Source organism: Akebia trifoliata, chromosome 1, assembly GCF_017979445.1.
Source record: "Akebia trifoliata isolate Shusen 1 chromosome 1, ASM1797944v1, whole genome shotgun sequence".
Lineage (NCBI taxonomy): Eukaryota > Viridiplantae > Streptophyta > Magnoliopsida > Ranunculales > Lardizabalaceae > Akebia > Akebia trifoliata.
This window is the reverse complement of record NC_141375.1, coordinates 33,953,997-33,966,717: the sequence shown is the minus strand read 5'-3', so window position 1 is coordinate 33,966,717 and position 12,721 is coordinate 33,953,997. Positions and strand designations below refer to the sequence as shown.

At 33.8% G+C, this 12,721-nt stretch overlaps 2 protein-coding genes across 2 annotated transcripts; both read left to right on the top strand.

The window, feature by feature from the left end:
- The first annotated feature begins 1,919 nt into the window (after nucleotides 1-1,919).
- LOC147411994 (calcium-binding protein CBP-like) lies at nucleotides 1,920-4,975 on the top strand. Its single transcript, XM_086454909.1, has 5 exons — nucleotides 1,920-2,318; nucleotides 3,015-3,061; nucleotides 3,143-3,321; nucleotides 4,405-4,423; nucleotides 4,662-4,975. Exons 1-5 carry the CDS (start codon nucleotides 1,988-1,990, stop codon nucleotides 4,764-4,766), a joined length of 681 nt encoding a protein of 226 aa, XP_086311035.1. The 5' UTR covers nucleotides 1,920-1,987; the 3' UTR covers nucleotides 4,767-4,975.
- A 4,058-nt stretch (nucleotides 4,976-9,033) lies between these two features.
- Nucleotides 9,034-12,410, top strand: LOC147411993 (calcium-binding protein CBP-like). The gene is made up of 5 exons (XM_086454908.1): nucleotides 9,034-9,419; nucleotides 10,123-10,169; nucleotides 10,288-10,466; nucleotides 11,554-11,572; nucleotides 12,136-12,410. Exons 1-5 carry the CDS (start codon nucleotides 9,086-9,088, stop codon nucleotides 12,238-12,240), a joined length of 684 nt encoding a protein of 227 aa, XP_086311034.1. The 5' UTR covers nucleotides 9,034-9,085; the 3' UTR covers nucleotides 12,241-12,410.
- Nucleotides 12,411-12,721: the final 311 nt, after the last annotated feature.

The window sequence follows — 12,721 nt, the reverse complement described above, 5'->3', positions numbered from 1 at the left end:
ACCCTTAAAGCCTACGGCCCTTTCCTTTTACAAACTAATAGTGAAAATTTGATTTAATAATTGAGTTGTGATAATCTAACACTCTTTTTACAGACACCCCTGTACACCCTCATCACAGAACCGTTGATCTTTTGCTTTAGGATATATAAGAAAAAGATTTATGATTCTATAATTGTCAGGTCAAGAAGCGTATGGGGGGCTTCTGGAAAAAGAGCGTCAGATTATCATTAGTTTTAATTAATAATTTATTTCAAAGTGTAATTTGAAAGAAAAATCAAATTTCACAATTAATTCATCAAAAAAAAGAGGGGGGATGTTAATGGGATCACGGGAGGGTAAACCCAATCTAGTATTTTGGAGAGGTAAACGTAATATCTCTAATTTTCTAAGAGGGTTGAATTGAATTACCTTTTTTTTTTTTTTTATTCTGAATGATTTCATTGGGATGTAATCAATTTGAAAATTTTCAAAGAACTTCTATTACCACAACGTTATTTCTTATAATAACACTCCTATAATTAAAAATGTGGGGATTGCTTCTTTATTTGTTTTTTTTCATCAAGAATGAGAGAGAAAGAGAGGGATTAGAAGATAAGTTCTACAATGAAAATTGGTGTGGGGATTGCTTGTTTTTATAAAGAGAAAACTGGTGTGACAACAAAGATAGCTTCCAGGGCGGATCTAGTAGGGAGCTGGTGGGGGCAATTGCCCCCACAAAACTTTGAGATACCCCTATATCTTCAACTAATTACATGCCTCATTTGTCCCCACTACCTCACCTCTTTCCCCATTTGGCCCCACACCCTCACCTCCCTCCAATTACCCCCCTCCCCCTCCCTCTCCCTCTCCCTCTACAATTTTTTTATTGATGACATTGCCTCTTGATCGGCCTTCTCATATACTAATTGAAAATGACCTAGCCATCCTTTTCTTCAACTTTTAATAAAAAACCTCTGAATTTCTCCCTAAAATCATTCATTTTCAAGTTCTTCAACTATACAACTAACCATAGTTTGCCCTCACTACAAGAAAATCCTGACTCCACCCCTGAGAGCTTCTATTTCCACACCAACTTTTACTTAGAGACCCCAATACCTGCAGTAGAAATTCTCAATAAGGACTCACATTTTTTTTAACAAAAAAACTTTCCATGAAAGAAAATTTGTAATATTCTATAATTTTCCTGAAATTTCAAAAGTTAAGAATTTTCTTTTAGGAAGAACTTTTCTAGGATTCCATTCAAAGGCCACAGTGGAGTCGAGTGGAAATAAAGATGAGAAAAAGGGTGTGTTGGGGGGAGATGAATAAGAATTATGAAGGAAGTTATTTGGACATATCCCTTTGTGTTTTGATGAATATTTGAGATGCCCTTCTTTTTAAACTGATGTAAATATCCGTTGACTTCAGTCTTCTTGTAGAGATTAATAAAGAATGACATAAATGCCCTAATCTTCAACTTATACAGAAACCCTTTGTTTTTCTAGACATTGACCATTTTTTGAGAAAAATCAACAGTTTTCAGTTATAAGTTGAAGAAGAGGCCATTGGGGTAATTGCTATTAGTCTTCCATACTAGACTGAGGTCAAATGTATGTTATGAATTTGAAGAGGGGGTGTCTCAAATAATATTCATCAAAACTAAGAGGTCAAAAATAATTTTTCCCAAGGTTGAAAAACTTAAAGATTACCATTTTTTAAGGTGGGAAAATATTCAAGATTTTCTACTTATTGACTTGTGTGTAGATGAGGCTCTTTCTAGGCCATTTTTACCAGTCTTCCAGGTAAAGGGGGGTATGTCATAAATTTGTAAACACAGGAGGGTGTATCTCTAATATTCACCTAAACCTGAGGGGATATTTCTAAATTACCCAATTATTTACATGCATCAAAAACCTATATAAAGGCCATATCAACTTCCTTTCAAAATGCACTCATCTTCCAATCCATCAAATAGTTATAGAAGAGTGAATTAAAGAGTAGTAGTAGTATGGCAACATATGGAGGAACAGCAGGACTGTATGGGTGCTATGCCACTCCAGGGAACCAAACACCCAACAATTATGTGCCGCCACCCAACAATAATAATAATAATGGAAATGGAGGAGGGAACCTCTTTTCTGCTCTGCTTCCATCGTCCTTCCCTGCAGGGACGGACCAGACTGTGGTGGCATGCTTTAAGGTGGCTGACCAAGATGGTAATGGGCAAATTGATGACAAGGAGTTGAAGAAGGCCTTGTCTTCTTGCAACCACAACTTCAGCCTCAGGACCGTACGTATCCTCATGTTCGTCTTCACCAGCACTAATACCCGAACCATTGGTTTGCCTCTCTCTCTCTCTCTCTCAATGGATCGGATAAGACCCAAAACCTTATCCGTTCCAATCCGATACTAATAACTTATCGGATCGGTTATAGAACAACCGTGTCCCAATTCAATTTTCGATAAAATGTCAAACGGATATAAATGAGAGATATGCTACTAGCACCCCAACTTTTACTTATTACAACCCAATTATTAAGAGGCTGACCGCTTCATAATTTTGAAGGAACCTTTTCGCACTATGACACTTGGCCTTTGTATCTAATTCACATCCCTACTTTATGTCAATATTAGGGATACCTCCTGGAAGACTCCACTTGTCATAATGCGAAAACGGTTCCTTCAAAATTTTGAAGCAGGCTGCTCACTTCAAAGTCTTTTTCCCTCTCTCTTTTTAAGATTTTTAGTTATTATATTTAGTCTCTCTTTAAGATTTCTATTTGTTAGATGGAACTAATCCTAATTGTAAACAACAGTTGAAGTTGTTTGAACATGTTATAATGCTTTTTGGTGTTGAAGTGATAATTTGAAACAAACTTTTTGTTAATGTTTGAAATTTGAATAGTGTGTTTTAATCTGTAATCAGGTGGTGTAATAAATAAAAGTTGGGGTGCCAATAACAGGTCTCATATATTAAATTATGTAATATTTTGTGTTTTTGACCCTGTATTTTGCTTTAATTACGAAAATAACAGGACCCAGGGAATTCACTTCAGTATTCTACGGTCTTCAGAACTGGAGGGTACGTCCAATAATTAATTATTTAATTCTATGCACAAAGTAATATATACATATCTAATATGTATATATTTCAAATTTTCAGGCAGTTTTTGAGAAGTATGATAGGGATCGGAATGGGAAAATCGATTCCTGGGAATTGAGAGATGCGCTTCAAAACCTAGGATTCACGATTTCTCCAGGGATATTGGATTTGTTGGTCGCCAAGTTCGACAAAGCTGGTGGGGGTAGAAACATGTCCATGGAATACGATAATTTCATCGAGTATGTCTCCATTTCCATTTCCAATTTTACATTTTATTTTTTTCTGTTTAATTTTCAAATTTGTATTTATACATTAAGATATATTATATATTTCCCTTGACTCATAAACAACACATGATTCCAACCGTTTAAACACAAAATCCAATGGTTGAGAATTATCCTCGGGACAAGTATCTCTTAGATTTGTGATATCAAGACACACATAAATCTCAACTGTTGGATTTTATATCAAAATAGTTGGGATCATATGTTTTCTCGTGAAGCATTCTTCATTAATCAACGGATCCCAACCCATATTTAGAAGAGATCACTTCGGTATATTTGATTCTAAAAAGTACCCAAAAAAAAAATGTAAATGGGCCGCATATTAACCTGGCCCATCATGGACAGGGTATAGGTAGTGCTATTAGGCCTGGTTAACTATCCATCTGGGCCCAATCACGGTGTGTTTTAAGAATAGGTTGGCTTGACTGTAAAATTTTAGAGTTGCTATTGTCACATCAATTTTTACTAATATCACATCAATTGTGTGCAATTCTTTAATGATTTACAAAGGAATTGGTGTGGCATTAGTAAAATTTGGTGTGGCAATAGTAACTATATAAAAGTTCCCCCTAGATAATTTCTAGGCAATTTATCTGGTTGGATGCTCTCTTGTTTAGTTGTATGATGGTAGAATGGTGAAAATTGACTTATACAGAAAGGGTCGCCTTCAAGGAATATTTATAAGTGATAACTATTTTTACATCTTTCAGATACCATCCATTTTACAAAATTCAACAGTATCTGATGGTATTGTAAAAAAAATACAACATTCGAGTGATTTTATAAAAATAATTGTCAATTTTAGATATCTTTGAACACGTCCATCTAGGCCCATTGATGGAATTTTGACTTAGAGAAGAAATCCAATTATAATACAAATTTCAATCATTGGAATTTTTTTTGTCAAACTGTTGAGATGTCATATTTCATTACGAGTCTTTTTTTTCTTTACATATCGCAACTCGTAGGAGTTATATATATTTTCTTTGTAAGTTTTTCTTTCGATCATCTATTTATTTCATGTTCTTGGTTATACAGGTGCTGCCTCACGGTTAAGGTAATGATCATCTTCTTTGTATTATATATTTTTAGTTTTTAATATACTTTTTTAAATAACATTAATTAAATTATGATTTCGAGTTTTGTAATATTTTAGAATTTTTTGACTGATATTATAAGAAAATATTGACCATGAAAAAAAAGATCTATGATTCGTACAGACCGAGAATGTTTTAGCGCGTCAAGTTATCACAACTCTCATATTTTTACTAAACTTTGATTATTAATAAATGCAGGGACTCTCTGAGAAATTTAAGGAAAAGGATGCAATGTGTACTGGCTGTGCAACTTTCAACTATGAGAGTTTCATGATGACTGTTTTGCCCTTCATATTTGCATAAAATCTCAAATGCACTTCATATCCCACATTCCCACCTTAATAAAGTATCTATGTATGGGAGATAAATAAGTTGGGGCTTAATGTAATTTATGTAAGTTGTTGGGGCTTGATGTAATTTATGGTTTTTCCATAAGTCTTTAATTGTATCCCACTTTATTGTGGTATCTATTTATCTACTTCTTGGGCTGTACAAAAGCTTTTTAAGTTAAATTTTTCTTTAACCTTTATTTTTGAAAAGTTTTCAATCTAATGGCATACCCCTGGACCCACAGTTCTACTTTGAAAGATTAATAGAAAATGACCTAAATGCTCTCAACTTCCACCCTAAACCAAAAATTCTTCATTTTTACTCTCTAAGAGAATGAATTCTTTCTCTCAATTTCAATCGTAAGAATACGTCCTTCTATTAGTGGACGAAGGTTAGTTATAATCCATAGTGAAGCAAGGTTCTTTGTAGTCTATAAGGACCATCCTTACCTCTATATATCAAGAAGTTGGGAAGGGGACCCTACAAAACAAGACTCATATCATATCCATAAGTGGAAGGCTCTCGAGACGGTCCATTAATACGGGGTTCAAGATGATTTCCATTTTTTGGGAAGGCCTATTTCGAGAGTCGATCTCATGAGTAGGATCAAGCTTGAGCTCTTTAGTAGGCCTTTTTCGAGCTCTCCAACGTTCAATGTTAAGAACAAGATAGGATTTTGGTGAATTGGATAGAAAATGAGAGTTGCTATTGGCACCCCCAACAATTAGCTCAATTATAATAAAAAATAAATCAACCAATCAATCCATGGTCCATGGTTAGAATAAGAGTTGGGGTGCCAATAGAAACTCTCTCTCTCTTTTTCTATTTGTTATATTTAAGATTTTATATGATCCTAATCCTAATTGTAAACAACTGTTGAAATTGTTTGAATGTTATCATGCCTTGTAACGTTGACATTATAAATTGAGCCAAAATTTTAAAATGTTTGAATGGTGTTTTTTAATCATTAATTAGGATGTGTTAAGTAATCTAAGAAAATGGGGGTGTAACAAGTAAAAGTTGGGGTGCCAATAGCAGCTTTATAGAAAAGTCAAGAAAAAACATACAAATCCAAGGTCAAGGAAATCAGAAACATAAAAGTTGTAATCTGCTTGGAAGTATTACTACAGTTAAATTGAAGTTACCGAAACAGAAATGATAAGGTTATCAATTATGTCGACACACTTGGATACAATTCACTGGCGAGCATCAGCTGTGCAACGTCAATACCTCATGTTAATTATTTTATCTTCATTTTTTATTTTTTTTATTTATGATGCTACATATAACCAAATATTCACCAAAATGCGTAAATAAGCTGGACTTAAACCCATGACCGTAGTTTTATGCCCAACATGGTTTTTAATATGGCAAGACAAAAATAATTACCCAAGTCATTTTAGACCATTTGTGATCGGGACACCATGGTCAAGACTTCAGATTCCCCTTCTTCTTCTTCTTCTTCTTTCTGATTTATAATCCTCTAAAAGAACTTTTATCTCGTATGAGATGATGATTTGTCCATGTCATCTAGGTATTGTTTGTGAACGACACGAGAAATCGAGATTGAAAATCACGATGTCCAACTGTATCAATTTTATTGAGAAAATATCATATTTATTATTGAAATAATTTTAAAAGTTAATGTTACGAGTCCGGAACACCCATCATAAAAAAAAAGCATGCATTATATTCTTTGTGTGGATATCAATTTTTTTTATAAATTGATTTTGAATTGGTTTTTTATTTTTTTTTTTTATATTCCCATTGCGAACTACGTGTTATTATCAAATTTAATGCGGCTCCATCTTCATTCATTTGATCAGTTTAGTTCTTCAGAAAATTGATTAAACCAAAAATTAAGATTTTTGATGTCGAATTCTATTAAGTGGGCTTCACATGAATTCAGATAACAAAAATTAAGATTTTTTTCCCCTACCAGATACAAAGTGAGGGGCATTTGTGTCCTTTGAAGGCAAATAACGTAGTAAGGCACTATGGCCAACTCGAAAGAGAAAACATGTAAGGAAGTTGATTATGTTGGGTGTGGAAAGAGTTTTTAACGTCCCTAAGTTTATCTGGTATGAAAATAGTCATATTTATATATGAAGTCTTTTAAAATTGGGTATTTTAGAAATGCCCCCTTCTAAAACTGTTAATATTAGTTTTACACTTGCAAAAATCAAGATTAAGTTTATCCCACTTTACCATAAATCAAGATTGTGTTTCCCTGGTGATTTACTACCTCACCCTCCCAACAAAACATTAAAATTAAAATTAAAGAGAGGGAGAGAGAGAGAGAAAGAGATGAACTCTCTCGATAACAAGAAGATTTGACTTTAGTGTCACCTAAATCTTTGGGATAAGTTTTTGTTGTTGCTATCTTTACTATTATAATGAGAGAAGTGAAGTAGAAGTGATTCCACACCAACATTTGGATTCCACAGACATCTTCACCTTTATATTTGAACTTAATACAATTAAGTTTTTTTTTTTTTTTTAAATCAATAAAATCGTAAATCACCACTGGGTTGGTCTAGTTTTTCAAAAGAATAATGATTTTTTTACGCCCCCCTTTAACACACGCCCCATTGACATGGCATGTGCAAGAATCATAGATCCATTCCTTGGGATATACAACTGCACATATTTATGGGGATGTACAGTTGTATATCCTCAGTGGAAAAATCTATAGTTTCAGCCCATGTCACGTGCGGGGGTTTGTGTCAAAGGGTCGTCAAAAAATCATTACTCTTTTCAAAATTATAGAAGTATCTTTTACTACGTAATATTGTATTTAATTAATATTTTAAATTACAAATAGGTTCTTATGATACGTGTGTGTTTGCACATACCACTTCTTGTAATAGAAACGAGATTGTAACGAATATTTTGAAAAGAATAATATTGAAGTGACCTTAAACCATAAATGCTTTTCCTTCAGATATGAAGATGAGTGACGTTCTTGGGAAATCCCAGTGTTCAATGTTCAACCCTCCCACTAAAAAAAACTATTTATCTTTAGAAAAAAGAAAAAAATAAAATAAAAACTTTTCCACGGACGGTTAGATTTGATTGGCGAATCAGATTCATACACCCTTTTGAGGAGGAAAAGTTGATTATCTTTTTCGATCAATATCAACACGTTTGATATTCTATCACATACAAGTCAGAAGAAAGACAAGTGGCAAAAAAACAAAAGACGAATGTCACATTTGATATTCTGATTCTTATATCAACAAGAAAAAGACACTAACCTGACAAACACAGAAAAAACAAAAAAAAATGACGAAAAGAAGAGGAAAATATCTAATTATACCCATTTCCATTTTTTATGCATGAAACAAACGAAGACACAAAAGTGACTAAGAAAAAAAAAATTGATGTGGTGGCGCTCATAACTGCTTTTTACTCGTATCTCATGGAAAAATATCTACGATAGTATGTGCGACACCCCATTATTTGGTAACCTTATGTCACCTCTGCACGATTCTTTCTTTTAAAGTTTACATCCATTAACCCATGAACGGATGACTCCAAAATCCACTTGTTTTGAAAAAATTTTACTGTTGGATTATCTCTTGATTACGGTCTTCTATTAGAAATTGATATAAATTTTCCTAAATGCACTTGGCTTCAATCTCTTGCCATTTTTATTTTTTCTTCTAAAAATTTCTCCTAGGATATCCTCGATTTCAACCTTTCTTCAAAACTCAAGAATTAAGATAGGTTTTTTGAGAAGTTGAAGACCATGGATTTTAGCAATAAAATCTAGTAGTTGAAGAATTCAAAGATAATGGATTTTTGGGTGAAATCAATGGATTTTGCTTGAAGAGGCCATTTGGGTAAATCCCTATCAGTCTTCCATACTAGACTGAGGTCAAATGGTATGTTATGAATTTGAAGAGGGGGTATCTCAAATCAAAACTCATAGGTCAAAAATAATTTTTCCAAAGGTTGAAAAGCTTAAAGATTACCATTTTTGAAAGTGGGGCGAGGGAATATTCAAGATTTTCTACTTATTGACTTGTGTGTAGATGAGGGTCTTTCTAGGTCATTTTCACTAGTCTTCCATACTAGACTGAGGTAAAGGGGTGTATGTCATGAATTTGTAAACACAGGAGGGTGTATCTCAAATATTCACCTAAACCGGAGGGGAAATTTCTAAATTACCCAATTATTTACATGCATCAAAAACCTATATAAAGGCCATATCAACTTCCTTTCAAAATGCACTCATCTTCCAATCCATCAAATAGATATAGAAGAGTGAATTAAAGAGTAGTAGTAGTATGGCAACTTATGGAGGAACAGCAGGACTGTATGGGTGCTATGCCCCTCCAGGATACCAAACACCCAACAATTCTGTGCCGCCACCCAACAATAATAATAATAATAATGGAAATGGAGGAGGGAACCTCTTTTCTGCTCTGCTTCCATCGTCCTTCCCTGCAGGGACGGACCAGAATGTGGTGGCATGCTTTAAGATGGCTGACAAAGATGGTAATGGGCAAATTGATGACAAGGAGTTGAAGAAGGCCTTGTCTTCTTGCAACCACAACTTCAGCCTCAGGACCGTACGTATCCTCATGTTCGTCTTCACCAGCACTAATACCCGAACCATTGGTTTGCCTCTCTCTCTCTCTCTCTCTCTCAATGGATCGGATAAGACCCAAAACCTTATCCGTTCCAATCCGATACTAATAACTTATCGGATCGGTTATAGAACAACCGTGTCCCAATTCAATTTTCGATAAAATGTCAAACGGATATAAATTAGAGATATGCTACTAGCACCCCAACTTTTACTTGTTACACCCCAATTATGAAGGGGCAGTCTGCTTCATAATTTTGAAGGAACCTTTTCGCACTATGACACTTGTTCTTTCGTATTTAATTCACATCCTTATTTTTACATTAATATTTGAGATACCTCCTTGAAGACTTCACTTGTTATAGTGTGAAAAAGGTTCCTTCAAAATTTTAAAGCATGCTGCTCACTTCAAAGTTTTTTTCCCTCTCTCTATTTTAAGATTTCTAGTTGTTAGATGTAGTCTCTCTTTAAGATTACTAGTTGTTGGATGGAACTAATCCTAATTGTAAACAACAGTTGAAGTTGTTTGAATATGTTATAATAACTTGAAACAAACTTTTTAAATGTTTGAAATTTGAATAGTGTGTTTTAATATTTAATCAGGTCTAATAAATAATTTAAGAAATTGGGGTGTAATAAATAAAATTTGGGTGCCAATAACAGGTCTCATATATTAAATTATGTAATATTTTGTGTTTTTGACCCTCTCTTTTGCTTTAATTACGAAAAAAACAGGACCCAGGGAATTTACTTCAGTATTCTATGGTCTTCAGAACTGGAGGGTACGTCCAATAATTAATTATTTAATTCTATGCACAAAGTAATATATATATATATATATATATATATAATTTATGAATTATTTCGTTTTTCTAATATGTATATATTTCAAATTTTCAGGCAGTTTTTGAGAAGTATGATAGGGATCGGAATGGGAAAATCGATTCCTGGGAATTGAGAGATGCACTTCAAAACCTAGGATTCGCGATTTCTCCAGGGATATTGGATTTGATGGTCGTCAAATTTGACAAAACTGGTGGGGGTAAAAACATGTCCTTGGAATACGATAATTTCATCGAGTATGTCTCCATTTCTATTTCCACTTTTACATTTTATATTTTTATGTTTAATTTGCAAATTTGTATATATACATTAAGATATATTATCTATTTCCCTTGACTCATAAAAAACATGTGATTCCAACAGTTTAAACACAAAATCCAATAGTTGAGAATTATCCTCAGGACAAGTATCTCTTAGATTTTTGATATCAATACATGCATAAATCCCAACTGTTGGATTTTGTATCAAAGCGGTTGGGATCATATGTTTTCTCATGAAGCATTCTTCATGAAGTAATGGATCCCATCCCATATTTAGAAGAGATCACTTTGGTATATTGATTCTAAATAGTACAAATGGTTTTAATAATAAAGGTAGCTAACTAAATATCAATGGGCCGGTAATTATCCGGGCCCATAGTGGACAGGGTATAGGTAGTGCTATTAGGCCTGGTTAACTACCCATCTGGGCCCATTCACGGTGTGTTTTAAGAATACGTTGGTTTGAAAGTAAAAGTTTAGAGGTGTTATTGCCACATCATTTTTACTAATACCACACCAACTATGCGCAATTCTTTAGTTATTTATGAAGGAATTGGTGTGGCAATCAGAGCTCTATAAAAGTTCTCTGTAGTTACTTTCCAGGCAATTTATCTCGTTGGATGCTCTCTTTTTTAATTGTATTATGGTAGAATGGTGAAAATTGGCTTATAGAAAAAGAGTCGGCTTAAGGGGATATTTACAAACGACAACTATTTTTACATTTCTCAGATGCCATCCATTTTCAAAATCCAACGACAACTAATGGTATCGTAAAAAACATCGAAAAAATGGACAACATCCAGATAGTTGTATAAAAATAGTTGTCAATTTTAGATATCTCCGAACCTGTTCATCTAGGCCTATTGATGGAATTCTGACTTAGAAAAGAAATCCAACTACAATACAAATTTCAGCATATTGGATTTTTCTATTCAAACAGTCGAGATTTCATAGTTCTTTTTATTTTATGAGATTACATATTTCAACCCTTATGAGTTATATATATTTTAGATGTAAGTTTTTCTTTCGATTGTCTATTTATTTCGTGTTCTTGGTGACACAGGTGCTGCCTCACGGTTAAGGTAATGATCATCTTCTTTGTATCATATGTTTTTAAATTTTAATATACTTTTTTAAATAACATTAATTAAATTATGATTTCGAGTTTTGTACTATTTTGAAAATTTTTGACCCAAAACATTTCAATTTCGACTGAGATTATAACGAAATATAGACCTTGAAACATTTAATGCTTAAAAGTTTCTTGGAAATTTTCGAAATGTCTCAAATTTTTTTGGTCGAAACTGTCTCGATTCTTCTCCCAACGCATAAATTGCCTCTAGACAAGATTTTAAACCTTGAATTAAGCAAGTAGTTGGCCCAGTTTCTGATTTGACCCAGCAACTCCAAGTTTGACCCCAACAAATGGGTCAGGTGAGTTTTAGCATTGAGTCAACTAAAAATTAAAACGAGCCGATTCCACTCCTTGAGTTTTAAAATATCGAAACTCACTAAAACGAAGGCAGTGCAGTGATGACGCGGTTAACGTGGCAAGTACACAGAATCATTGACCGGGAATGTTTTAGCACATCAATTTATCACAACTCTCATATTTTTACTAAATTTTGATTATTAATAAATGCAGGGACTCTCTGAGAAATTTAAGGAAAAGGATGCAATGTGTGCTGGCTCTGCAACTTTCAACTATGAGAGTTTCATGATGACTGTTTTGCCCTTTATATTTGCATAAAATCTCAAATGCACTTCACAGCCCCCATTCCCACCTTAATAAAGTATCTATGTATGGGAGATAAATAAGTTGGGGCTTGATGTAATTTATGGCTTTTACAGAAGTCTTTGTATACCACTTTGATGCAGTATCTATCTATCTACTTCTTGGGCTTTACAGTAGTTTTTTAAGCTAAATTTTTCTTTTACCTTTATTTTAAAAAAAAATTCAATCTAATGACATACCCCTTGACCCACAGTTCTACTTTGAAAACATTGCTCTCAACTTTGATTCCTAACCGAAAAATCTTCATTTTTCCTCTCAATTTCAATCATAAGTAAGAGTACGTCCTTCTATTAGTGGATGAAGGTAAGTTATAATCCATGGTGAAGCAAGGTTCTTTCTGGTCTATTGGGGCTATCCTTCGCTCTATATCAAGTGCTTGGGAAGGGGCCCTACAAAACAAGACTCATATCATATCCATAGGGGGAAGGCTCTCGAG

What these genes read in the sequence shown, in the direction of transcription:
- LOC147411994 (XM_086454909.1), top strand. Translation starts at nt 1,988, where the DNA reads ATGGCAACATATGGAGGAACAGCAGGACTGTATGGGTGCTATGCCACT. An exon ending in CACTAATACCCGAACCATTG is followed by an intron (nt 2,319 to 3,014) that starts GTTTGCCTCTCT and finishes CGAAAATAACAG; the next exon opens with GACCCAGGGAATTCACTTCA. An exon ending in ACGGTCTTCAGAACTGGAGG is followed by an intron (nt 3,062 to 3,142) that starts GTACGTCCAATA and finishes TCAAATTTTCAG; the next exon opens with GCAGTTTTTGAGAAGTATGA.
- LOC147411993 (XM_086454908.1), top strand. Translation starts at nt 9,086, where the DNA reads ATGGCAACTTATGGAGGAACAGCAGGACTGTATGGGTGCTATGCCCCT. An exon ending in CACTAATACCCGAACCATTG is followed by an intron (nt 9,420 to 10,122) that starts GTTTGCCTCTCT and finishes CGAAAAAAACAG; the next exon opens with GACCCAGGGAATTTACTTCA. An exon ending in ATGGTCTTCAGAACTGGAGG is followed by an intron (nt 10,170 to 10,287) that starts GTACGTCCAATA and finishes TCAAATTTTCAG; the next exon opens with GCAGTTTTTGAGAAGTATGA.